The 26333-nt window shown below is 39.3% G+C and overlaps 1 protein-coding gene across 6 annotated transcripts in view; it reads right to left on the reverse strand.

Moving 5' to 3' along the window:
* The window catches only part of KANSL1 (KAT8 regulatory NSL complex subunit 1), a gene marked incomplete at its 5' end in the record, with an annotated part of 128202 nt that overhangs the window by 56493 nt on the left and 45376 nt on the right, over positions 1 to 26333 (reverse strand). For all 6 annotated transcript variants that reach the window (XM_079725042.1, XM_079725041.1, XM_079725038.1 and 3 more), the window contains one exon: positions 3704 to 3845. In XM_079725042.1, the coding sequence (XP_079581168.1) occupies positions 3704 to 3845 (142 nt within the window). The remainder of the gene's footprint in view (positions 1 to 3703; positions 3846 to 26333) is intronic.

Below are 26333 nucleotides of genomic sequence, written 5' to 3' on the forward strand. Positions count from 1 at the left end.
TCTTGGGATGTGAGGGAAGAGAGTAGTCAGAGAGTCAGTAAAGGTTTCTGGCCTCGGCAACAATAGAGCTCCTATTAATCTGTTGAAAGGTCTTTTCAATGTGCATTAGTTTTAATCAAATCTATTTTTGCAAATATTTACTCAAGTGCTATGCTGATTCATATGCTACCATTCACCCATGCATTCTTGCCCTGACCCCCAAAACTCTGTTCGTTAATTATAGCATACAAAACCAACCATTAAACCCTTTATACTGTACCTCATACCAAAAAGGATGAAAGCAACTAAAAGGAAGATGAGCAAATAAAAAGCATACAAACAGCTAAAATCTGTTCGTTCAGCTGACATTTATTGAGTGTCTACCACATGCTGGGTGGTGTGAAACCCTAAGAATAAGAAGATAAATAAAATACATTCCACTCATAAGGAGCTTGCTACCTTCGTCTACCTCAGACAGAGAGGCAGGCGAAGTATTACAATGACAGGGCTGTAACAGAAGTTTAGAGAAGACGACGTGAGAGCAGAAAAGAGGCAGAGCTTAAGGAAGAGGCTGATGGAAGTAAGGCTTTACGGAGAGGTCTACATGCTTACTTTAAGTTTCCTAAAATATACTTAATAAATATAGTCAATAATCACGAAAGGAAAGGTTATGATTAGCAAAGGAAACTCCATGAAGTTCCACTCCACACTTGTCATCACAACCCCAAGCTGGGATTCCCTAGCATTCGGGGTTTATACTGGGTCAACATTACATGGCTGTGACATTAGCCACAAGCAGCAATAACCTCAAGGCTACTGCACTCTAAGGCCAAGGTAAAAAGGCCAGGAGAGTCTCCCCACCCTTCACTATCACTTCCTAAAGTCAGAACCAGGACCATGCCTGGACTGTCCAGGCCTAGAGAACTAAACACTAGAGAACACAGGACTACCAGAAATTGGGAAGGGTCACAGTTGCATGAAGTCGTAACATATCCTTATAAATTATTCCTCTCTGGAAATACAAATCTGTCCTACATTTAAAAAAGGGGAAAAAAATGAAGTAAAACTAAAAAAGGCAGAAATGGTAGAAGAAACTGTGCTAAGCCTGATTATAAAACAGGGCCAAAGCAAGCAAGCAAGCAAGCAAGCAAAAAGGAAAGAAAAGAAAAAACTAAGTTGTACATTTGGGTCAACTGCTTTCCCTTTACCAATTTCAGGTAACACATGGAGTCAAAGTACAAGGGGGAAAAAAAAAAACAACCACCTCTTCATCTGTAAAGCAAAATTAAGATGCAATTTCACATACTCACTTTCCTACTTCATTCCAAAGAGGTCAAGCTTTCCTACCCATCTTAAGATAAATCCGTGACCTCACTGTAAACCAGCACCACAAGATGGTCCTGGGCTACCTAGACTAGACATGGCTGTCCATAATGCCTTATAACTCTATGAAGATGGAAACTTCAACTGTTTTACATCAGTTCTGAAGACAGGTATTCTAGGTTACTGCTATTCCCATTCAGCAGCTTTTCTATCCAGAAGTTTCACTGTTCTTCCATCTCTCATTCCCAGTAACATTTCCATCCTTAGTTAGCAGGTGCTGTGCAATCTGACAGATCAGTCAAAAGAAGGGATAAAAAAATAATATAATGTTTTGTACTAGACATGGGTGTTGAAGACTGTGTGTTAAGAGAAAGAAGTCTCCTTTAGCAACAGAACCCTCTTGGTCCCTGTGCCTTCCCCCTCAGTTTTATTTACCAGGTGTGAAATTTCAATAAATATGCTCAAGAGAAATGATGAAAAGGATACAACAGCAGAATATGTTAGAAAGAAAATGCTTTGGGGTCAGATAAATAGCCCTGAGTTCAAATTTAGCTCTGCTTCTTACAAGCCTGTAAGCTGTTGCTTTGTGCATTAAATAACACACATGAATGTACCTGTATATAGTCCACACTCAAGGTTCAGACACTGTTCTCCTTTCTCATTCTAAGACATGGGAGCATCTTTTTTAAAAAAGCTGACTGAATATGAAAGTTAAAACACAAGTGTTCCAGATGGTATGTCTTAGTTTAACTGAAATCACTTCTTAGTGGCACATAACAATGGTGCAGCTTACAATCAACAGCATCTTTGAGTCTATGAAATACAGTAGTTTTATAATGAGGAACTAATATAACATAAACACATATATAAACACACAGTACATATAACTTTATATATATATATATATAAAATAGATAAAGCAACAAATATGACTGACTACCATTCTAATAATCTCAGTTGTTACTAAGAGACTCTAGTTCTCAAATATGAAAATTCTCTCTTAACTACTGGCTATAAAATACCAGACACTGAAGAGGTGTCCATGACAGAGGAAGACCGTTTTTCTCCTCAGGATAGGCATATCCAGTCATCTCCCAGATATTCTTTATCAACATTCCAGCTCATATTCTACAAATATCACTTAATTTTCTTTGTGAAAAAGAGCTAAGCATAATGTTTACCATCCTTGGTGAATATTTTTAGATTTAATTCCTCATTTGCGCTAGCTAATTTTTAAAGTTAGGATTTAATGTGTTCCCTATCCTAAAGGAACAAATTATTATTATTATTTTTTAAGGTAAGTCCTCTGGACTTTGCCCTCAATTATAGTATGTTCTACTGAACTTCTGGAGAATTACATATAAGCCCATTTGGGGAAGAAGCTCAAAGAACGCTTCAGTGAAATGTTTGGAATAAAAGCTTACATAATATATAAGGGAGGCTGCAGGACTTTTACTTCAAACTCTTACCCTTTTGTTCATCTTGTCAATTAGTCATCCTTTAACTCTTGGTCTACTAATTAGTTTAATGTATGCAGTTCACGGTACATAGCAATTTTCTTAAGGCTTTGACCAGCACTAAGGCAGGACAAAAACGTTGTGACACTTATTTTTAGGAGCAGTAGATGCTTCATCTAGACCCACATGTTCAGTCAGGGAGGTCACTGCATCAAGCTAACACAATAAGTACCTTGCAAGAACATAAGCAAGAAAGGAGGATTTTTATTTACTGTGACCCCACTAAGGAGAACAGTGCTGGTACACAGCAGTCACTCAACTATTTACCGAATGGATTTCTTTTCCATGTACATTTCCCCCCCCAATCAAACTCCAAATAAGCAGAGGACATTTTTCAGAAGAAAAACTATACAAGTATCACTGTTAAAGATAAAAGCTGTATCGTTAAGAGTCAGTCCACTGTAAGCAGGAGAACAAAGGAAAATGAAATCACCAGTGTCTAATCTTGCCTGAATGATCTTTCTTAAAAAAAAAAACTTTATTTTTCCTCAAGAAAGCAAGGGAAGCTTAGCAGTAAAACAGAAACGCATCTAAGTAAAAAAATAAGATGAAAATACTGTCATCACCACTTTTCCATAAATATAACAAATATGCAGGTATGGTCAATGGCCTACATTAAATAGTGCCTTTTTTTTAAATGTTCCCTGTTAGCCCAGATATTCAAACTGTTTTGTTCTAAACCCATGAGCTAATCTAACATTATATTCTAACAGTGTTGTCTGCATTATGCTAAGTAACACCAGGCTCTTAAACAAATTAAACCGCTATATCAGATCATATTAAACCATTCTCTCTGACATAGTTAAGAGTTACTGAGGGATGGGGAAAAGGGGATAATGATAGTTTTTAGCTGAGCTGAAAAAGACCAGACACTTATCCCTTACCTTATTAGCACGTATCTGTTTGTAAATATCTGTTTGCTGCCGAATTCGATATTCCAAGTCAGAAACATGAGCCTGAAGCCAGTTCCAGCGGCTGACAATAGCTGCTCGGTCTGCAGCCCATCTCCATTCTGACCTGCGCCTCCTAAAAGGAAATAAACTGAGTGAAATCCAAGAGTAGCAGCAACATTTATACTAAATGGGAGTGGGATGGTTTTAACGTCTAAATGCCCTTATACAGACCACTCTAGTGTCAAGAACAACTTAAGACTATATGTATGTGTATGTAAGTATGTCACAGGACACACGTGGATAAAACTCTTCACATAGATACTTCCCAAATTAACTAGCTGAAACTGCCTTCTAAGTATCCTGATCCTGTCTGTGGCAAACAGTTTTTCTGAATTGCTTTAATTTCTCAGGAGATAGAAATATCTTCCACTTTAAGACATATAAAGAATAAAGATTACGTATCTACATAGAAAATCCAAGACAGCACAAATTATAAAGCTAACCAAGAATTCAGCAAAGCTGCCGAGTAAAGATCAACATACCAAAATTAATAGTGTTTCCAAGTGCCAACAAGTAGAAAAGACTCATTTTTTAAAACTATTTACAACACTAACAAATGCTAATATTATACACAAAAGATCTTTGCAGAGAAAATAATAAAACCAAAAGACCTACATAAATGGTGAGATAGATTTTTTAAGATGGCAATTCTCATTTCTACCTACAAATTCAAATAAGCTCCAATCAAATCTCCCATGGGGTTTTTTGTTTGTTTGACTGAGCTGCACGGCTTATGGGATCTTAGTTCCCCAACCAGGGACTGAACCCGGGCCCTCCGCAGTGAGAGCGCGCAGTCCTAACCACTGGGCTGCCAGGGAATTCCTCCACCACAGGGTTGTTACTGGAAACTTACCAACATCCAAAAATCCACAATGGTGGAGGGGAGGAACAACACTAGAGAAATTCTAAAGAAAGTATGGTGAAAACTCACACTACAGACTTAGGGTAAAGCTATGGTGATTAGGGCAGTCTAGAAAGACAAAAAGACCAGTGGGACAGAATACAGAACTCCCAAACTTAGAACTGGATATATAAAAGAGATGGGCATTCAGAGCGGTGAGGAAAGACTGAATTATTCAATAAATGGCATTGAGAGGCCAGTTCTTTACATGAAAAAAGTAAAATTACTTCCTTTCTTTATGATATAATTCACTATTTTTGGAATTCCTAAATCTGAAGAGTCAAACTTAAATAAGATTATCTTTGGAACTTCAGGGCAGGGAAGGATTTCTTAAATAAGACGCACAAAACTTTTCGCTAATTTTCAACATACTGCAAAAGATTTAATAAAGTTAAAGGCAAGCTACTAGTTGGTAAAGATATCTGTAACACATAAAACTAAAACTAACACATCAGAATATATAACAGAACTCCACCGAAGAGGTTTAAGAAGAAAATAATCTAACAAAAGATGAATAAATTTAAAATTCACATACGAGAGATCCAAATGGCCAATAAATACATAAAAATATGCCAGGTCTTGTTAGATTTTTGGTTAAAATATTAGTAGGTCAAATACTAAGAAGTCATTTCAAACCCAGATTGGAAAAACCAAGCGTTAGTGAGATGTGGAAAACAGTAATTCATACATTTCCAACAATAATAAAAACTGGCACCACCACTTTTCAAGAGTAATCTGGGGCTTCCCTGGTGGCACAGTGGTTAAGAGTCCACCTGCCGATGCAGGGGACACGGGTTCGTGCCCCGGTCTGGGAAGATCCCACATGCCGCGGAGCGGCTGGGCCCGTGAGCCATGGCCGCTGAGCCTGCACGTCCGGAGCCTGTGCTCCGCAACGGGAGAGGCCACAGCAGTGAGAGGCCCGCATAATGAAAAAAAAAAAAAAAAAGAGTAATCTGGAAATACTTGGCTAGGTGGAAAATGTGTATACCTAGCCATCATGAAATTCTATTTCTGAGAATATAACCTGCACATCTGCATGAAGAAACAGGTTCACTGCAATAGTTGGTAATAACTAAAAGTTAGTTACAATTTAATTTGCTAAAGTAGGGAAATAGATACACTATAATTTACTGGATTTTTCTATAGCAGTAGAAACAAATTAACCAGAACTATCTGTATCAACATGACAATATCTCAGAAGACAATGTTGAATGGAAAAACATAAAAACTAATAATAAGCTAAACAAAGTAAGTACTACTATAGATATACACAAGTAGTAAAGGAATTTAATGGAGTATTGTTTATCAATTTAATTATTACTGTATGTCTCAACATGACTAAATCTCAACGATGTGGAATGGAAAAACTATATAAAAACTTTAAAAAACCAAAAAAAAACAATAATAAGAATTATGGGGACTTCCCTGGTGGCGCAGTGGTTAAGAATCCGCCTGCCAATGCAGGGGACACGGGTTCGAGCCCTGGTCCGGGAAGATCCCACATGCAGCGGAGGAACTAAGCCCGTGCACCACAACTACTGAGCCTGTGCTCTAGAGCCCTTGAGCCACAACTACTGAGCCTGTGAGCCACAACTACTGAAGCCCGCACGCCTACAGCCCGTGCTCCGCAACAAGAGAAGCCACCACGATAAGAAGCCTGGGCACCGCAATGAAGAGTAGCCCCCACTCGCCACAGCTAGAGAAAGCCCATGCACAGCAACAAAGACCCAACGCAGCCAAAAATAAATATACAAAAAATAAATAAATTTATATATATATATATATATATATAAAAAAGAACTACTACCAATACGTAAATAGTAAACGCATAAAACTGATAAACAACAAAGTCAGGATCAGAGTCCTCCTTAACTCTGGGAAGGGAAATAAAGAAGTTAGATTTTAGGGGCTTCCCGGTGGCGCAGTGGTTAAGAATCCACCCGCCAATGCAGAGGACACGGGTTCAAGCCCTGGTCCGGGAAGATCCCACATGCTGCTGAGCAACTAAGCCCGTGAGCCACAACTACCGAGCCTGTGCTCTAGAGCCCACGAGCCACAAGTACTGAGCCCACGCACTGCATCTACTGAAGCCCACGTGCTCTAGAGCCCACAGTCCGCAAAAAGGAGAAGCCACGGCAATGAGAAGCCCACACACCGCAACAATGAGTAGCCCCCGCTTGCCGCAGCTAGAGAAAGCCCGCACGCAGCAACGAAGACCCAACATAGCCAAAATAATAAATAAATTAATTAATTAAAGAAAAGTTAGATTTTAGCTCTAACTGTAATGTAATGTTCAACTGCTCTTTGAAAGCTAAAAGTCTGATAGAAAATGGCAACTTTAATATTAGAGGGGGTAACTGGCATCTGGTATAGTCTGTAGCCAAAATATTTTATGATCTTCCACAAAATTCTATTCCAAGAGAGAAGAAGTAGTCATACTGCCCTTAGCCCCATCTCCAATCAGGTTCTACATATTCAGTAACAAACATTTTAAGTGACTGTATGTGAAGTTTAACGTAGTCCACTGATAGGGTGAAATACATTATAATAAAAGAGAACAAATCTAACCATAGAATTAGAAATGAATTAATACTTAATCATACCATAATAACTAAGATCAAGGATAGCAACAGTATTTTACTAACTTCAATACAGTCCAAATATAAGCCATTGAAGCCAATCATTGTGATAAAGTATTATCCAATTATTTCTCTTTAGAAACAAGGCATATAGTTCCCTAACCTTGATGGAAAAAGCACAAGATATAAAGATACTTCCTTTTTTAAGTACAATTATCTGGTTCAATATTGGCTGCAGGTCTAGTACCAGCCCAAATTCAGGAAAGAACCTCAAGAGGTCAGGAATAACCTCTGGATCATTCTTGAACTATAAAAATGTCCCCCCTTTTCTAAAAGAGGTAAAGCTAGGTAACCCTCATATCCCATTTCCAACTTTCATCACTCTTCAAGGTTCACAACCTTCCTATCTTGTAAAATCTCTTGGTTTTACAGGTTCATTTCATTTCTGAAGCTACCACAGCACCAAGTCCCTATCTACCACCAATGGGCTACTCCAATAACTCCTTAACTACCCACTCCTAACATAAATCACATATTACTTTTCCTCAATAAAATCTCCTCAAACCTTATTTCTTCCTGTCACTCTTATGTGTAAGGAATCACACAGCTTCTCTGCTTCTTTACAAATCCTAAGTCTTCAAGGAAACAAAGTAGAAGGGGAGTCAAATATCATAAAAGGCAGCAATTCGAAGCCAAAAAGTGATTAATAAAATTAACACAACATCCATTTAATGACAGTTTATTCCCAGACAAATCTGTTTTAACAACTGACAGTGGCTAGCCAAAATAATACTCTAATGCTGAAAACCAAAGCAAGGGAAAGATGATTTCTTGGCCAATTTACAGCACTTCCTCCTTAGTCACCCTTGGTGGACAAAGAATCCTGGCAGTCTCTCCCAATGATCCTGAACTTAGCTCATAAGCCTTCTCATGAAAGTGTTCCAGGACATCAAGCACTCTGAATTGGCAGGAAAGATGAAACTTATTTGTTATTTCTGCATTTCGACACATCTTAACCGAAAGAATTTTTTCTCTTTTTCTTTCGTGTCTGAGGTCAAGGAAAAAATAAGAAACCACAACACTTTAACTGTGTGAAAACTTGAAAATACAAAAGGAAAAGAAAATTCCTTAAAACATTTCAGTTCACAAGAACTTTGGTGGATAAATACATTTTTTCTTTTGACATTAATGAACAGCCCTTTTCAATTTTCTTAAGGTCAAAACTAACAGGCTGATATACAAGTATTATTCTAAATACCAATACAAAACCGAACGTCATGGTAATATTTTTTTGGAGATTGGCTAATAAACTAATTAAAGACAAATAAACTAATTAAAGATAGGCAGCATTAAGGGAGGACTGCAACCCCCAATTATGAACAGGTTTCATTCTACAAATACATTTGTCATATGACAGTTTCTAACCAGATGTAATTTTCAGCAGGAAGTTGTCACAAAGTGGTAGTTAATGAAAAATGGAAAACCCCACCCCAAGTGTCCAAAAAGTATCTTGTATTCAAAATACCAGCAACATGGACAGAAAGCTGAACTGTTAACAAAGGTGGGAGGTGTACAGTTAGCAAGCCTGAGGTGAGCTGTGAAGATGTTACTACACCCCAGTGGCAGAGCAGAACACAAAACACAGTGCAAGAATAACAGCTTCAAGTGTAAGAGTTTATGTTTTTGTTTCCTCAACAAAAACAACATGCCACAGAAACTCAGTTTACCAGAGGTAGAGGTAGATTTTGCCCCTAATATTCAAAATGTACATTTATTACTCTGGTGATTTACAGCTCAAAACAAGAGACACTCATTTAAAAGTAGGGTCATGGTTTAAATAAAACATGTGACTAAGGCTGCAGAGTGATACTTATGCAAATATAATGATGAACTGGTTTCTACTGCAGTCATTATCCATAATGAAGAAAAAGAGGTGGATTCCAACAATCCACAGAGTTCTTTCAACTCTTTCCTATTGCTTACTCTGTGCTAATAATTAGGAAAATAATTGCTCTGTGCTGTCTGTGCAGGACACTAGGATGCTTTCTAAGGTGTTGTTCTGCCATGTACTTTACGCCAGTTTGCACCAGAATGTATGTCTACATGTACTGGGCTACTTACTACCTGAATGGGAATTCATTTTAACTCGTATTTTGTTCCTTGCTTTTATTAAATGTTTTACTGGTAAATTTTCTTTGTCTGCGTGTGCTGTATAAAAATCCATTAAACTTTTACACAATGAATTGCTTTTTGGTTACCTAAATGCAGAAAGATACAGTACTAATATCTGCTTTTGTAATATCATATGAATAGTAAACTGTAATGTTGCCAGCTATGTACCAGTATTTATTTGTATAGAATAGTGTATGTTGTATAAATAGACTCTTTTTTAGCTATGTGAACTTATAGAGCTTTAATAGTTCTTTTTTTTTTTTTACAGGGTTAGTAGAATATTACCACATATCTAGAACTTAAGATATTCTATGGGATCTAAGAATAATTATTTACTTGATCAAAAAAAAATCATTTCCTCTAAAAAAACTCTCATATTTATAAACACTTTAAAGCTAAATAGTGGAAAGTACTAGAAAATTTAGAGTTCAGGTTACATGTTGGCCAACGTAGAAAACAAAAATGGGATTAATTTTTGTTTTTAATTCTTTAAAATCCTCTTGAATGGTAATGTTCCATTAGAAGAGGACAAACAGATCCACATGGGGACTTTGATGTAAAGGAGATTTAACTTCTCTTAAATGTGAGGACCAAGCTCCTTCCATTTTTATTACAAATTAGATATTAGCCATTGAATCTTCAAAGGTGTCAATGATAAAACCTTTTCTACTACACCTTAAGAATCACTTAACTTAGAGGTGGTTACCACTAACCTTACTAAAAGAAAAACAACAAGGAATGTAGTTTCTACTAACACAGAGAAAAGACAAAGATTTGCTACACCCCTTACTGCCAACATAATGTCAATGAGTTCAATAAAAGAGACTGTATTTGATAAATCCTATCTTCAATGCTGCCACAGACAGCAGGGGTAGATACTGTACTTCCCTTTTCTCGAAGATATACTGCAGCAAAAGCTGATTTACCTAAAAGTAACACTAAAGCTAGGCACTGAACCATGTCAAACACTTGACCTAGTGCTGCCTTTAAGTCACCTAGTTCTAGTCCAGGATGGGAAATCTTCAAGTCCAGTAGAACAGTGCTGGTGGATTATACTTTTCCCTGATCTAGAAATGTTTTTAAATCTCATTAAAGTAACAACAGTATTGCAAAGGCCTGAATGGTGGCAATTCCATCGTTGATTCTGATTTCAGTCCTATCTCCAATTCTTTCCTTTTATGCAAATAAAGATTCCATTAACAAGATAAAAGTAAAATGACCGTCTGCAGCAAGTTACACAGTACAATGTTCAACCAAAAACGATCCGATAGTTATGTGCTACGTCCAAATGTGCAAAATGTCTGAAACACGTACATTCTGAAATCTCTAGGATCTTTAGATGACTTATAAAAAACCAATAAAGCAGACTAAGTAAAACTGAGATCACCATCAGACATCCAGAGCACACAGCTGCTCGACTCACAGTATCCAGGGTTAAGAGTGAGGGTCTCTATGGGATAGGAACAGAAAATCTTAATATTACAAAGAGTCACATAAAAAAAATGTGTATACAAGTATTAACCACCTAGCTCAAAAGCAGTGACATGCTGTATGACAGGATGAGGGGGGAGGGGGACAAGAGTACCCACGTTACCCCTGGGTTATGAAAAATCCTTTTTCCAGTTTCAGATATAAGACAGTTATTGAAATCCAATTTGCACTCCACCAACTTCCCTTTAAATACTCATTAAAATTAGAATCTTAAAGTTTCACACAGCTAGAAACTAAGAATACAGGTTAATCTCTGAATAGCCAGAGAAATTTCCAATAACCAAAATTTAGAAGCAGCATTAAAAGCAAAAAAAAAAGAAAGGAACATGAGGAAAAGATAGGTTTCTATTTCTAATCACTATATCATATATAGAATTTCTAATAACCAAAGGCAGTGAAGGCACCTATTGCCAATCCCTTCCACAAACTTCAAAAAAAAAAAAAAAAAGGAGCTCATTTCTTTCCTGTGTTACAAATTTCAAATAATGAAATGAAAGCTAGATGAAAGTAGACAGAAAATTGTATTTGATATCCAAGGATATTTAGTTGGCAATGCGAAGAAGCTGAAGCATCATTTCCATAAAATGATGGAAAATGATATTCACTGACTGTTGAGCAAGGAAAAGGACTAAATACTGCATCAGGTTATCCAAGAAGCAACATTACTCAAAAAAGGCAGTGTGACATAATCATACAGAAGATTCCTCCTCAGCCAGCACATCTGAACACCATCAAGTATCAGGAAGTTGGCCAGAGGCTGCACTCAGTAACACTTACAAAGCTCAAAGTAGGAATGTAGAGGCAACAAGGTGGACACTGAGAGAAATCATTCCATCAAGCTGTTTACCTGCATATATCAAGAACCTTTCCTCCCAGGCAATATAACTGTCTACCATAAAATCTCACAGAGATTCAATATTCTGTAATGACCTATACGGGAAGAGGATCTAAAAAAGAGCAGATATATGTATAACTGATTCGCTATGCTGTACAGCAGAAACACCTTATAAATCAACTATACTCTAATAAAAATTAATTTTTAAAAATCCCTCACAGAAAAAAACAGGGAAACTATCAGAAGTAGAGTTCACTGTAAAGTAAAGGCTACAAAATTGGCCAAATACAAAATAAGTGTCCCCAAACTAAAATTCTCACATCCTTACAAAAGCCTGTTTTGGATAGCCCTCTCCTCCTCCGTAAAAAACAAACAAAACACAACAAAATACTCTTCCAGTATCTCAAGCTGGCAAGCTTGTTATCCTCAACTCCTCTCTTTCTCTCACAACCATATTTAATCCACGAGAGACTCTTCTGGCTCTACCTTCAAAATACATCTAATCTCAGACCACTTCAACCAAGCAACCATCATCTCTCAGCTGGAAATGGCATCAGCCTCCTGAGTGGTCCTCCTGCCTCGGACTTGCCTTATAGTCCTCTGCTCATTAAGTTCCCATCTAACCCAGAGTAAAAGCCAAAGTTCCTACAAGGCTCCTCGCTATTTCTCACCCTCCATTCTCTGATTTAAATGAACTTGTCTCGGAACACATTCTTCTCCCAGATATCCTTGGGCAATGTTTCTGTATTTCCCTGGGGTTGCCTTATCAAAGAAGCCTACTCTGACCAACACAAAATAGTGAAGCTGCTGCCACCACCCTCCCCTGTCTCTCCTTTGTTTCCACGGCACTTACCACTTGATATATATATTTATTCATTTATTGCCTCAGTTCCTCCAGCAGTGTCAGTTACAAGAGGGCAGGAATTCTTTGTTTTATTCACTCATGTATCACAAGAAATTCTTGTTTTATTTACTAATGTAGCCCCACAAACCCAATACAGTAAGTCCCCAACATACGAATCTTCAAGTTGCATTCGCATGTCCAATCACGTTAGCTAGTTCATGTGTCTGGCGTACACTGTCACGTGTCATCTATGATGAGAAAAGAAGAGCTACTACCCAGATATCACTGGATCTTTTCTTCAAGAAGGTAGATAGAATTGAATCCAGCAAGGAACCAGAACCTGTGCCATCGACGTCAGGCGTGAGTGAAATTGCAGCTTGCCCTCTGTCTCCTATTGCTGACGATCCTTCAGCTCTACCACCTCCCACCTCCTCTCCCTCCTCCAGTCAGTAACTCTTCTTGCCTGTTCACTCGATGCCAGCCCCTGTATGCCAGCTGTTATACTGTATTACTGTACTTTTCATGGTACTGTACGGTAAGATTTAAAATGTTTTTTTTGTGTTTTTTTATATGTTTGTGTGAAAAGTATTATAAACCTATTACAGTACAGTACAACATAGCCGACTGTGTTAGTTGGGTACCTATGCTAACTTTGTTGGACTTATGAACAAATTGGACTTACGAATGCGCTCTCAGAACGGAACTCCTTTGTATATAGGGGGCTTACTGTAGTCTCATATGTGCAGTAAGCATTCAATAAACGTATGTTAAATGAATGAATATTGGTGATGGTGGAGATGAGGAAGGGAGTATCCTATCCACAGTGGTTCACGGTAGCATGTGTACGGCTGGAAAGGCAGGCACAAATCTTTACTGAGGGTTATTAGTTTATAGATTTGATCTAATTCCAATGAAAACCCCAGAGGGATTTTTTGAGAGAATTTGACAAGACTGATGGATTTGACTACACAAATTTAAAACTTCTGTAATTCAAAAAACATACCAATTAAAAGGCAAACAAAGCTAGGGAAAACAATTTATACTTATGAATCAATTCAAAAGGACATATAAGCAAATGACTACTAAAGATTTATATAAAAATACACATGGCCAGTAAATACAAAGCAAGGGTTAAACTACATTAGTAAATCAAAGCAATACAAATTTTAAAGGATGCCTTTTCTGCCGAGCAAGTTTTAAAAGTCATAAAAAGAACTGTATCTAATGCCTGCTAGGTTTCAGGGAAACTGCTGATGAAACAGCAGTTTCATTCTGGAGAACAATATAACATTTATCAAAAACCTTAAAACTGTCCTTATCCCATGACCAAAAAAATTTTCCACATCAGAAATTTAACCTAAGATAATAACCTGTGATATGAAGCAAGTTTTACTCACAACAAAACTCCTATATAAGAGATCGCAAACGAAGGTCACATTCCTAAAGTTGGTTTTATTTGCTTATAGTTGAATTTTCTTTGGCCTCCAAGGATATCAATATTTTTTCAATTCTTTGCCAGCACTTTAAAATCTATTATATACAAGGACAAGATCTGCCAATGCTGGGTCTGCAAGTCTCTTAATGACTATTAGCTAAACAGCAGCTGATCCCTTCAGCTGTGGCACCTGATCCACAGTTCACAATTATCCCCACCTGGTAGGTGTCATTCATTTATATTATATGCCTGAACTCCTGAAGTTACCTGAGTTGGAAACCCTACACTAGAAGTCAAACGTTAAGCCCGCAGGGCTGTCTAAACCCATATTGTAGGGCCCCACCTCCAGAGTTTCAGATTCAGTAGGTCTGAGGTGGGGTCCCAGAATTTACATTTCTAACAAGTTCCAAGGTGATGCTAGGTAATGCTGCTGGTCCAAAGACCACACTCTGAGAAACTTAGACTGATGAAACTTCCTCAATGAAGCCAGAGAGGGGTCCCATGAATTACACAATTGCAGGATACCTGAATAATCCTGAGGATTCCATTTAAGGGGATGGGGGAAAGGGTGCTAAGAAAAGCTGATGGATCAAAAACCAATAGTCACCGCAGATGTCACAGCACTGACTACCCCTAATTATCAGAGGTAGAAAACCATTGCCCTACACTAAATTTAGGAATAATCCTAGATTAAATTCTTGGTCCTATTTTTTAAATTCTACATTCTTCCTCATGGGTTTTATTTATTCTCAAAGTTTTAAATACCTCTTCTACACTTCATAACATAATATGGGTTGCAAATAAAGACTGCTGTAAAAGACACCTTATAGCTCCAATATTTCATGACCAACAAATGTGTTATTACCAGCTCTAATATTTTCTATTGAATTTGAATTCTTTCTTCAGCTAGAAACTATACATAGTAGGTAACATTTGTTGAATGCTTCCTTTGTTCTGGGCACTGCTACCAACTTTACATGAATTTCATCATTTAATCATTATAACAACCCTGAGAGACAGCACCTACTATCCCCATACTGCAGATGGACAATCTGAGGCACTGAGGGATTAGGTCATTTGCCCAGAAAAGAAAAAGCAAGACGTACATCTGGCTCCAGAGCCCTTAATTTTAATCACTGCACTGTAGTGCCTCTATCCTCACTGCCTTTGTGTTAAAGGAAAGCTTAGTTAACAGGGAATTCAATTTAAGGTCTTTACCTACCTCCTGAACCCATTTTTCTGTTTCCATATACAGATAAGAACTCTACTTAAAAAAGGCCAACACAGGGCTTCCCTGGTGGTGCAGTGGTTGAGAGTCTGCCTGCCGATGCAGGGGACATGGGTTCGTGCCCCGGTCCGGGAAGATCCCACATGCCGCGGAGCGGCTGGCCCCGTGAGCCATGGCCGCTGAGCCTGCGCGTCCGGGGCCTGTGCTCCACAACGGGAGAGGCCAAAACAGTGAGAGGCCCGCATACCGCAAAAAAAAAAAAAAAAAAAAAAAAAGGCCAACACATATGAAGAACTTTCCTTATTTACGAGGGAAAAGGAGGAGGGATGAAAGGGGAAAACCTCAACAAGAATCAACAACAATCCCCTTTAAGAAAGTATATCTCCCACCCTAAAAAAAGTGTAAGGCGGGCTTCCCTGGTGCCGCAGTGGTTGAGAGTCTGCCTGCCGATGCAGGGGACACGGGTTCGTGCCCCGGTCCGGGAGGATCCTACATACCGCGGAGCGGCTGGGCCCGTAAGCCATGGCCGCTGAGCCTGCGTGTCCGGAGCCTGTGCTCCGCAACGGGAGAGGCCACAACAGTGAGAGGCCCACGTACCGGGGGGGGAAAAAAAAAAAAAAGTGTAAGCCTACAAGCTTTGAAACCAGGACATTCAAACATCAAACCCCTCATTCATGGAGACACTAAAAGTTTAAAAAGAATCTTAAAGTATAATGTAAACTTACACAATGTTATATGTCAATTATATTTCAATAAAGCTGGAGAGGAAAAAAAAGAATTCTTAAACTGTTGAGGCATCCCAATATAACACAATCTGAATACCAAGGCAAGTTTCGCTCTCAGGGGTGGGCTTCAGCTCTTGAAACAAAGTTTTAGAGACCCTGTACAAACCTCCTGCTTGAAATTGAAGTACTGTAAGCTGTCTGTTACAGAGGAATTGTCTTTTAGCCTGAATGAAAGCAGCACAGTTTTCTGAAGTATATTTACATAAGCCATGCAGTTCCACACAACAGTCTACCACCATGATTTTGAAGAGTCATATCTAACTAGTCAGATGCCAGCAGCTATCTTTAAGGGTAATCTAACAGATGTATATCTTAAACAGATAAAATGTGAGAGAGAGAGCACTTTAGGAAGAGCAAAGGTGAAACTAAACTAATCGATTCATATCTTTGTTCCAGTAGTTACATGTGAGCCTGGGCAAGTCCACTGTCCCTCCCACCCCTCCCCCTACTCTTGAGACTCAGTTTCTGTAAGAAACTACCTAACTTCAAAGAATTGTTACAGTAATTTAATGACATCATGTGTTTGATGCCCTAGCGCAAGAGTACAGGTGTAAGGCACTATATGTATAAGAATATTATACCTTATCCCATCTTTATTTATCATTATATATCCTTATTCATCTTTACTTATCATTATTCCTTATCCTATATCATCTAATGTGTTAGTGTTAACTGGGCAATGGGATTACCAGTAATTTACTGTTTTGCTTCCTGTGTTTTTTAATAAAAATTATTTTTTATAAAATATTTTGTAAATAAAAAGTTTTAAACAAGTTTATTAGAAAAAAGAAAAACCCAAATGATCTAATGTTTTATTTCTTAACATTTTTCCTGCTGCCACAACACATGCATTCATAATAAATTCTCACTATAAGTCTCATCACAAAAAATCAACTTTCAACTACAGATAAGCTAAATATTATCAATATTACCACTGCTTCTACCCCCAACACACTGTGATTTATTTACCCTAAAGCTGAAAATCACTTACTGAAAAGCAACACATTTTATATAAAAAACCTTGAAATTCTTGGACTAGTGCTATTTCTCAATTATAAAAGGAAGCACAGGGCTTCCCTGGTGGCACAGTGGTTGAGAATCTTCCTGCCAATGCAGGGGACACGGGTTCAAGCCCTGGTCTGGGAAGATCCCACATGCCGCAGAGCAACTAAGCCCGTGCGCCACAACAGCTACTGAGCCTGAGCGTCTGGAGCCTGTGCTCCGAAACAAGAGAGGCCGCGACAGTGAGAGGCCCACGCACCGTGATGAAGAGTGGCCCCCGCTCGCTGCAACTAGAGAAAGCTCTCACACAGAAATGAAGACACAACACAGCCAAAAATAAATAAATAAATAAATGTTTAAAAAGGAAGCACAGACACTCCATTATAACATTAATAAAAGTATGTGACTTTGTGTGACACACAAAATAAAAACACATTAGTCCCTGCCCTTAAGATGCAGCATGCAAAACAAAATGATACCCAATTCACCCTAAATTCAGTCTCCACATAGAAAGGCATAAAGGTGAAAAGTCAGGAACCTGCAAGCTATCCCCTGAAGGGATCATGGAGGCTGGTCTCTAAAGCCCAGGAGAGAAGTCCTAGGGATGTGTAAATGACCCTGCACAGCAAAAGGGAAAGAGCAGATAACCAACTGAATAAGAGAACAAAAAAGATCAGTGAAATCATATTTTTAAGCCTATGGCCACGTATGGTTCTATTTTTTGTATTCATCATTTACTATTAAAAAACCACTGCAATATATTGGTGATGTCCAAGACAAATATTATGGCAATAATATTTACTTTGCTTAAGGAAAGAACTCAGAAGTAACTGAGGAACTAAATAGAATGGAAAACAGGTCTACTCTGGGCATCTAATTGGTATGAAATTATGTTAGAAACAGATCTGAATTAGGAGGGAAAGGCAATTTGACATGCTACTGCAAAAGAAGAAGACTGGCCTCAGCAATGAATGAAAGACGAAGATCAGAGAAAACATGATAGCATCTATCTGCGTTGATTGCTTTTTAAAAATTAACAGACATTATTTCTTAGAATAGTTTTAGGTTTACAGAAAAACTGAGCGAAAAGTAGAGATCCCATATATCTCCCCCCTCAACAGTTTCCTCTATGATTATGCGTTAGTGTGGTACATTTGTTACAACTGATGAACCAATTGATACATTATTATTAATTAAAGTCCACAGTTTACACAATAGGGTTTACTCTTTGCAGTTTTGACCAATGTATAATGACATGTATCCACTATTTTTAATATGTAACGCCAAAATCAAAGAGAGTGTTGTTCTAGCTCTCATTGTCTTTATCACAGTAATATATACTGAACTCCTCATCTCCCCCTGCCCTCATCTACTTTTCCTACTCTTCCCCATCTGAATAAAGAGCAATACCTTCCTTCAACTGGCTGAGACCAAAAAACTCACTTTCACAACCCACACACCTAACCCATGAGCAAATCCTACCTGCTCTGCTTTCAAAATATATCCAGAATAAAACACTACTCCTCACCAACTTTACCAGCACCCTGACCCAAGCCACCATCCTCTGGCACCAGAGATCACAACAGCCCCCAGCACAGATGCCCCTGCTGCTGTCCAGAGCAGTCAGCTTTTCTTTCAAACTAGGTCAGATCATGTCACCCCTCTACTCAAAGGTGATACTCAGAGTAAAAGCTAAAATCCTTACAATAATCAACTAGCTTCCAAACACCCTATCTCCACCTACTCCAGTCCCCCTTTACCCTGAGTTTACCTCCTACTAGGTTCCTTCTCACTACTGAAGCTACACTGCTATCATAAAGACAAAGATGCATTTAGCCATAAGTGCTTAAAGGTAAACAAGTATTCACATTGTGAAATGGAACATTTCTAATCATATTCATAACAAAACTGCTGTAATATTAACTGGCTGAGAAATGGGTGAGGGAGGATCCCCTATCAACACAAGGATGGTTAGAAACAGTAAGTAAATCCATCCTGATAAACAACTCATTAAGTATCAAGCTTTAATGTGAATAAAGTACTTCTCCTAAATCTAGAGATCTAGATCCCAAATACATTTGCCTACACAGGGTACCACCCAAGGGCCTGGAGGGTGGGGGTGAAAGTGGGGAGGGCAGAGCCATACAACACTGTACATAGAGTAACACATTTGGTTACTCTTTATTCTCTGCAAGACAGCTACATTCAATGGAAACCTCTTATAAAATGGGCAGAATAAGGTAATCCTCCTGCTCATTAATACAATAAAACCAAGACTTAACGTAGGAAAAGTTAAAGAACAGTGTAGTTGAACTAACAATTTCAGCCTTGCAGATCAATTTGTGTGACTGTGTTCAGTAGCATCAGATTTTACTATCACTACTGTCCATTTCAGTTCAGTTCCCAGGCTTTAAAATCCCAAAGGACAGAAAGAGGTTAAGTATCCTACGTGCTAGTATTAGTAATATTAGAAAGTGCTACCATTTATTGAAACCTGAAGGGCCAGGTCCTTGACATGTATCATTTTCTAATTTTAATTACAACTTAAAGTCAATATTGTATTCCAAGGCTATTAGACTGAGCAATTTTGACAAAGTCACACAGCTAATCAGTGCCAGTAGAAATTCAAACTCACGTCTGACTCAAAAGTCTGTATTCTAAAATATATCTCAATAAAGCTGTTTTCAAAAAATACTTTCTTTCCAATAGACCACAGGCTTTTCTGAGTCAAAACTGAAATCCTTATGAGAGACATATAAAGCACACTGGGTTCTGGACAATATAAAGGAGTCCTATCAGAATATTTTAGCAAAATAAAGGTAAAGGGGCTTAAAATGTGAAAATATTTACCTAGTAAGAACTGTAATTTTTTTGCCCAACTTCAAATTAAATGAGTTTTAGGACTCAGTTTTCCACAGTCCTTTCCTCCAAGACATTTGAACACCCTAAAAAGAAATACATAAATAGCCTGGATATTTATTTCCTTTAATAAATGGAAAAAAGTAATGTGAAAATGTTTCTGGCTATACTAGTCAACAAAAAAAATTGCCCACCAATGTGGAATCTAGCCTTCAAAAACTGGTCATGGTCATTACCCAACTTCTAAGCAATAATACATTCAACTGGATTATCAAGCTAATAAAGGAGGAGAGAGAAAAGCCACAGGAAATTTGAGAGGTAACTTATAATTGGCTCTCAGACTCACAGACTGGGTCTAATCAGAGGCCAGGTGACATGGTGGGATTATGCAAGCCAGTAACAACCATATTGAATGAAATGTCTTTTACAGAACACCACCACTTTCTCCATAGGAGAGTTCAAAAGGTTATTTTCACTCCTCACAGTTATACTAATGATAAGAAGGCCAATCACAGCTCGGAGTAACCAGACTTTCTAAAAAGGAATTCAATCCTGTATTCTCTTCAGAATCTTCCTTTCCCATTAATGGGGATACTAAATTTCACGTATGAATCAAATTGAGAGAAAAAAGAAAAAAGAAAATACAAAGTGAGCTGTAAAATCTATGCTCATCATCTGCAAAACAGATGCAGATGGGGTGAGGTGGAGAAGCCCTTCCCTAATTCTTAACAGGGACCAACCAAAAGGTCCTGCTTGATCTTTCTCTGCCCATACCATCATCCCTGAGAACCACTCTCAAAACCTCTCCTCGCTCTTTTATACTCTGGCCACACTTGCGGAGACTAAAGGAGGATTCCCTGGCAGTCCCTCTCACAGATCTATTTGCCCTTTGCTATACTCATCATAAACATAATTTTAATCAGTTGATTCAAGCATGTTTTTGAATGGCTATTATGTTTCGAGATACTTTTGTTATAGCAGTGAACAGGACAAAATCCCTACCTAACAGGACGAAATTTACATTCCAGAGGTAGAGAACAATAAGCTAGTAAGCAAAAGTGTGTGTGTGTGTGTGTGCATTAAAATGTTATCTGTGATGTTAACTTGCCCTTTTACAGCTGGTGGTCAAGAATCTCTTTTAAAAGTGGCAGAGACCTGAACAGGATGAAGAACCAAACTCAGCTGACAGGAAATCTGTGGAAAAGCTTTCCAGACAAAGTGTGCAGTAAAATGTACAGGCAAGGAATGCACTCAGAATTAAGAGTAAGAAGACCAGTGTGGCTGGAGCACAGTGAGCCTAAGGAAGTGTTTTAAGATGATACCAAGGTGGTATACAAAAGCAGATAGACCCTAGATCCAGTAGGGCCTTGTAGCCCATGATAAGGAGTTTGACTTTTAGCCTAAGTGTGCCATGAAGCCTTTGGACAAATTTGAGCAGGGGCACAAGATATTAACTATTTACATTTTTAAGCTCGCTCTTGCTGTTCTGTGAACACACTATAGATGGTCAATAACAAAAGGAGACAAATTAGGAGGCTGCTGAGGTTGTCCAGGCAAAAGATAATAGTTTGATGACAGCATCTGAAATAGGGAGTAGGTATTTATATTCAGAATGTAATCTGAAGGTGGAGCCAGCAAGATTTGCCAATGGAATAGAATGTTGACACAAAAGAGAAAAAACTTTTCTTTTCCAAATTTGAACATCTGATTTCTTTTTTTTTTTTTTTTTTTTCCGGCACGCGGCCTCTCCCGTTGCGGAGCACAGGCTCTGGACACGCAGGCTCAGCGGCCATGGCTCATGGGCCCAGCCGCTCTGCGGCATGTGGGATCTTCCCGGACTGGGGCACGAACCCGTGTCCCCTGCATCGGCAGGCGGACTCGCAACCACTGCGCCACCAGGGAAGCCCTGATTTCTTTTTTTTTTTTAACATCTTTATTGGAGTATAATTGCTTTACAATGGTTTCTGCTTTATAACAAAGTGAATCAGTTATACATATACATACGTTCCCGTATCTCTTCCCTCTTGCGTCTCCCTCCCTCCCTATCCCACCCCTCTAGGTGGTCACAAACCACTGAGCTGATCTCCCTGTGCTATGCGGCTGCTTCCCACTACCTAAAAAGAGAAAAATTTGGTATCTGTGTCTCCCCATGAGAATGTATGGGGCTGCTGGGAAAACAGGGGCCAATAGGGGCCACATATGACTTACTCGGTCCTCAAGACACAGGAGGAGTGAGTATGGTCTAGTTGAATGAATTAATGAACGACCTATTACATTTCTCAAAAGAATAAAAGTACAGGCGGGGCTTCCCTGGTGGCACAGTGGTTGAGAGTCTGCCTGCCGATGCAGGGGACGTGGGTTCGTGCCCCGGTCCGGGAGGATCCCACATGCCGCGGAGCAGCTGGGCCCATGAGCCATGGCCGCTGAGCCTGCGCATCCGGAGCCTGTGCTCCGCAACGGGAGAGGCCACAACGGTGAGAGGCCCGCCGTACCACACACACACACACAAAAAGTACAGGCATTTACTCCGGCTGTCAAATACTGGTAGGGTGTCAGGCATGGAAATTAAGCACCTTAGGGAAAGAAAGGTGAGTTAAAAGATACCAAAATAAAAGAAATGGGCTTCCCTGGTGGTGCAGTGGTTGGGAGTACGCCTGCCGATGCAGGGAACGTGGGTTCGTGCCCCGGTCCGGGAGGATCCCACATGCCGCGGAGCGGCTGGGCCCGTGAGCCATGGCCGCTGAGCCTGTGCGTCCGGAGCCTGTGCTCCGCAACGGGAGAGGCCGCAGCAGTGAGAGGCCCGCGTACCAAAAAAGAAAAAAATAAAATAAAATAAAAGAAACCTGAGACCCATATTTCACTGAACTTGCAAACTCACCTCAAAGTACCACCTGTCTGAAAATCGAATACACACACACACACACACACACACGCGGCTCATTTAGGAAAATAAGTTACAATATCGGAGCAACAATACTTTTTTGTGAACTACAAGGTTGGCTATACTATCTGACAAGATAACTTAAATTGACAGACTTGCTTCACCAAGTAGAGCCAGATGTCCTTGGTGTCCTGTGATATACGAGGAATCTGGTAAACCTATCATAAATCAAAGTGTGTTGAACGTTTTTTTTTAAAACAGAGACAAAATAAGTTTAGCGAGCAAAGAGGAGATTAGACATTATTTTAAAAACTCTTCAAAGCCTACTCTATATATTTGCAAAATTACAGGATTAAATTTCTATGCTTTTACATAAGATTCAGATTTGACTTTAATTTCCCTCTGTAGAAACTACAGAGGATTTGAGAGGGGGGCGGGGGAGAGGTGGGTATACGCATGATGACTCTTATTTTTCCTCCAAGAAAGTTACTGGAGTCTGTAAAAACAGAACTTAGGGCAGTATTCCTTAATGCTGGCCATACATTAGAATTATCCGGGGAGGTTTTAAAAACATGAATGCTGAAGACACACCCCAGATCAATTCAATCAAAATTAACTGCGGGTAGGGCCTGAATTTTTTCTTAAATGCTTTCCAGGTGATTCCATTTAGCAGCCAAAGTTTCGAACCACCAACCCATAGCAATAAAGATTAAAGTAGAGGAATTTAAACAAAAACTCCTAAAGAAACTCAACATTTTCTGAGTCAACAAAGTTGAGCCCTCATATTAACTGATGGCTCACAGTGAGCATTTTGGAGGACAGATAAAAGGAGTTGTCCTGGAATAATAAAAGGTTCATTTCATACATACTTAAACAGCTCAGGTAAGGACAGAACAGACCAAACCAACCCTGGCTAACCCCACCCACATTCCTTCCTAAGGCTTGCATGTTTTACTTACAACATTATCACTGCAACAAAACTAGAGTCAATTCAAGCTGTCTTCTTCCTGTAATGCTGCCTTAAATGTCTACAGAACAGCAGTTACTTGCTGCACAGCTAAATACATCTTCAGCTGAAGAAACTTTACCTAGAAAATAGAACGTAACACCTCAGCTTGTCCCTCCCATTTCCCCTCATCAATAGCTAACTTTGAACAAAGAGTCTGTGGATTCATTGTACTATTACATGAGGACAGGGCAGTGAAATTCCCAGTCCTCAGCTGCAAAATAAAAACATTTCTTTAAGACATTCTATAGAACACAAGAGTAAAGCAAAATCTTAGTAAACTGACACACGTTCCCATCCTCCTGAACACATGAAGAAGGCTGCCACAGTTTTCCAATTACACTCCAACTCTGTCCTAGTTTTAATGCACAAGCTGATCTTCACCTCATTATAGATATTCAAATATGAGAGAAATGACAAAATCCTTATCTACGATCAATGATAAAAGAGATAGGGATATGCAGTGGTTGAGAGTCCACCTGCCGATGCAGGGGACACGGGTTCGTGCCCCGGTCTGGGAAGATCCCACATGCCACGGAGCGGCTGGGCCCGTGAGCCATGGCCGCTGAGCCTGCGCATCCGGAGCCTGCGCTCCGCAACGGGAGAGGCCACAACAGTGAGAGGCCTGCGTACCGCAAAAAAAAAAAAAAAAAAAAAAAAAAGAGATAGGGATAAAAAAGAAAAGGGAAATTCAGTCTGGTTTTTACATGGATTTAGACCCTTCTATAATTAATTAATTGATTATTCAAGCTGACAGGTGGACAGGGATACAAATAAAATATGGAAAGCATTTTAATGCATAGTTTTAGGCTGAAAGGATCTGAACAGTTTCCCTTATATACTGTTTCTGGAAATCTGAAATCAGAACACAGGACTTTTCATCTCAGATTTATATTTAATGTTCAGCTGATTAAGTATTTTTCTCAATAAAATTAATGTGTTGTCTTATTTTAATCATGTAAAAGCAGCAAAGTGGTAAGGAACTTGAATGCCATGACATGAATATTCAAAATCAACTGGTTATATACCCCATGCATTAAATCTGAGTGCCTAATATATACCTCCAAAATGATTGCAATGACAATCCTTCAACAACATCCGAACCATTACAATGTGAACAGCATTCTGCTGAGCACTATACAATAATCAAAAGACAGGGTCCATAGCCTCAAGAAAGTTTATAAATTTGAGGAGATAAGGCTGATAAGTAATATAGCAATAAACACATAATAAGGGCTTAAAATCAGGCAGTACAAACTAAGTCTGAGTAGCAGTTCCCAGCCTGGAGTCTTGGCAACCAAAAAACACATTGGTAAGCCAAATAATTAAGAAGTAAAACTATATGTGGGAGTCCTAAATATGTAAGAAGCCAAGGTTGGAAGCCACTCATTTGGTCAAGAGAAAAATGGTTTGTGTCTTTGCGAGCAGACCAGGGTAGTCTCAACTTTGCTATTTACTGTGTGAATGTCAACAATTTACCTAACCCTTTAAAAGAGGTAATACCTACCAATCACCATGAGAACCAAACAATACTGTACATATAAAGCACTTTTTAAAAAATAAATTTATTAATTTTTGGCTGTGCTGGGTCTTCGTTGCTGCACGTGGGCTTTCTCTAGTTGCGTTGAACGGGGACTACTCTTCATTGCCATGCGTGGGCTTCTCATTGTGGTGGCTTCTTCTCTCGTTGTAGAGCACAGGCTCTAGAGCACAGGCTCAGTAGTTGTGGCACGTGGGCTTAGTTGTTCCGCGGCATGTGGGATCTTCCCGGACCAGGGCTCAAACCCGTGTCCCCTGCTTTGGCAGGCGGATTCTTAACCACTGCGCCACCAAGGAAGTCCCCATATAAAGCACTTTTACACAATGCCTGGCACTTAGTCTCAAATACTGGCTATTTCCATCATTACTGTTTGACAGACAACAGTAATATCCTAGTGCTGGCAGGATTATGTGATTATCAAGTCCAGTAGTTCTCAAGTTGTGGCTCCCAGACCAGCAGCATAAGCATAACTTGGGAACTTTTTAGAAACCCACAGAAAATCTTGTAGAAATAAATTTCTATTGTTTTTTAAGCCACCCAGCCTATGGTACTTCATTATAGTGGACTGAACTAAGACAAAGGTGTACTCCTAGAGTTTATTACATACTGTGTGTGATAGGTGGCAGAGTGGGAAGGTGAAGTGGGGTTGTGATGAGAAGGATGTTGATCACAGTGGCAAGGGAAATCAAGAACTGCATTTTAGGGCTTCCCTGGTGGCGCAGTGGTTGCGAGTCCGCCTGCCGATGCAGGGGACACGGGTTCGTACCCCAGTCCGGGAAGATCCCACGTGCCGCGAAGCGGCTGGGCCCGTGAGCCATGGCCGCTGAGCCTGCGCGTCCGGAGCCTGTGCTCCGCAACGGGAGAGGCCACAACAATGAGAGGCCACCGTACCGCAAAAAAAAAAAAAAAGAACTGCATTTTAAATATGAATCTGAACTTCAGAAAAGAGATATACCTGGGCTGGGGATATAAATTTGGAATTATTGGTGTATGGATGATACTC

Source organism: Hyperoodon ampullatus (assembly GCF_949752795.1).
Source record: "Hyperoodon ampullatus genome assembly, chromosome: 19".
Taxonomy (NCBI): domain Eukaryota; kingdom Metazoa; phylum Chordata; class Mammalia; order Artiodactyla; family Ziphiidae; genus Hyperoodon; species Hyperoodon ampullatus.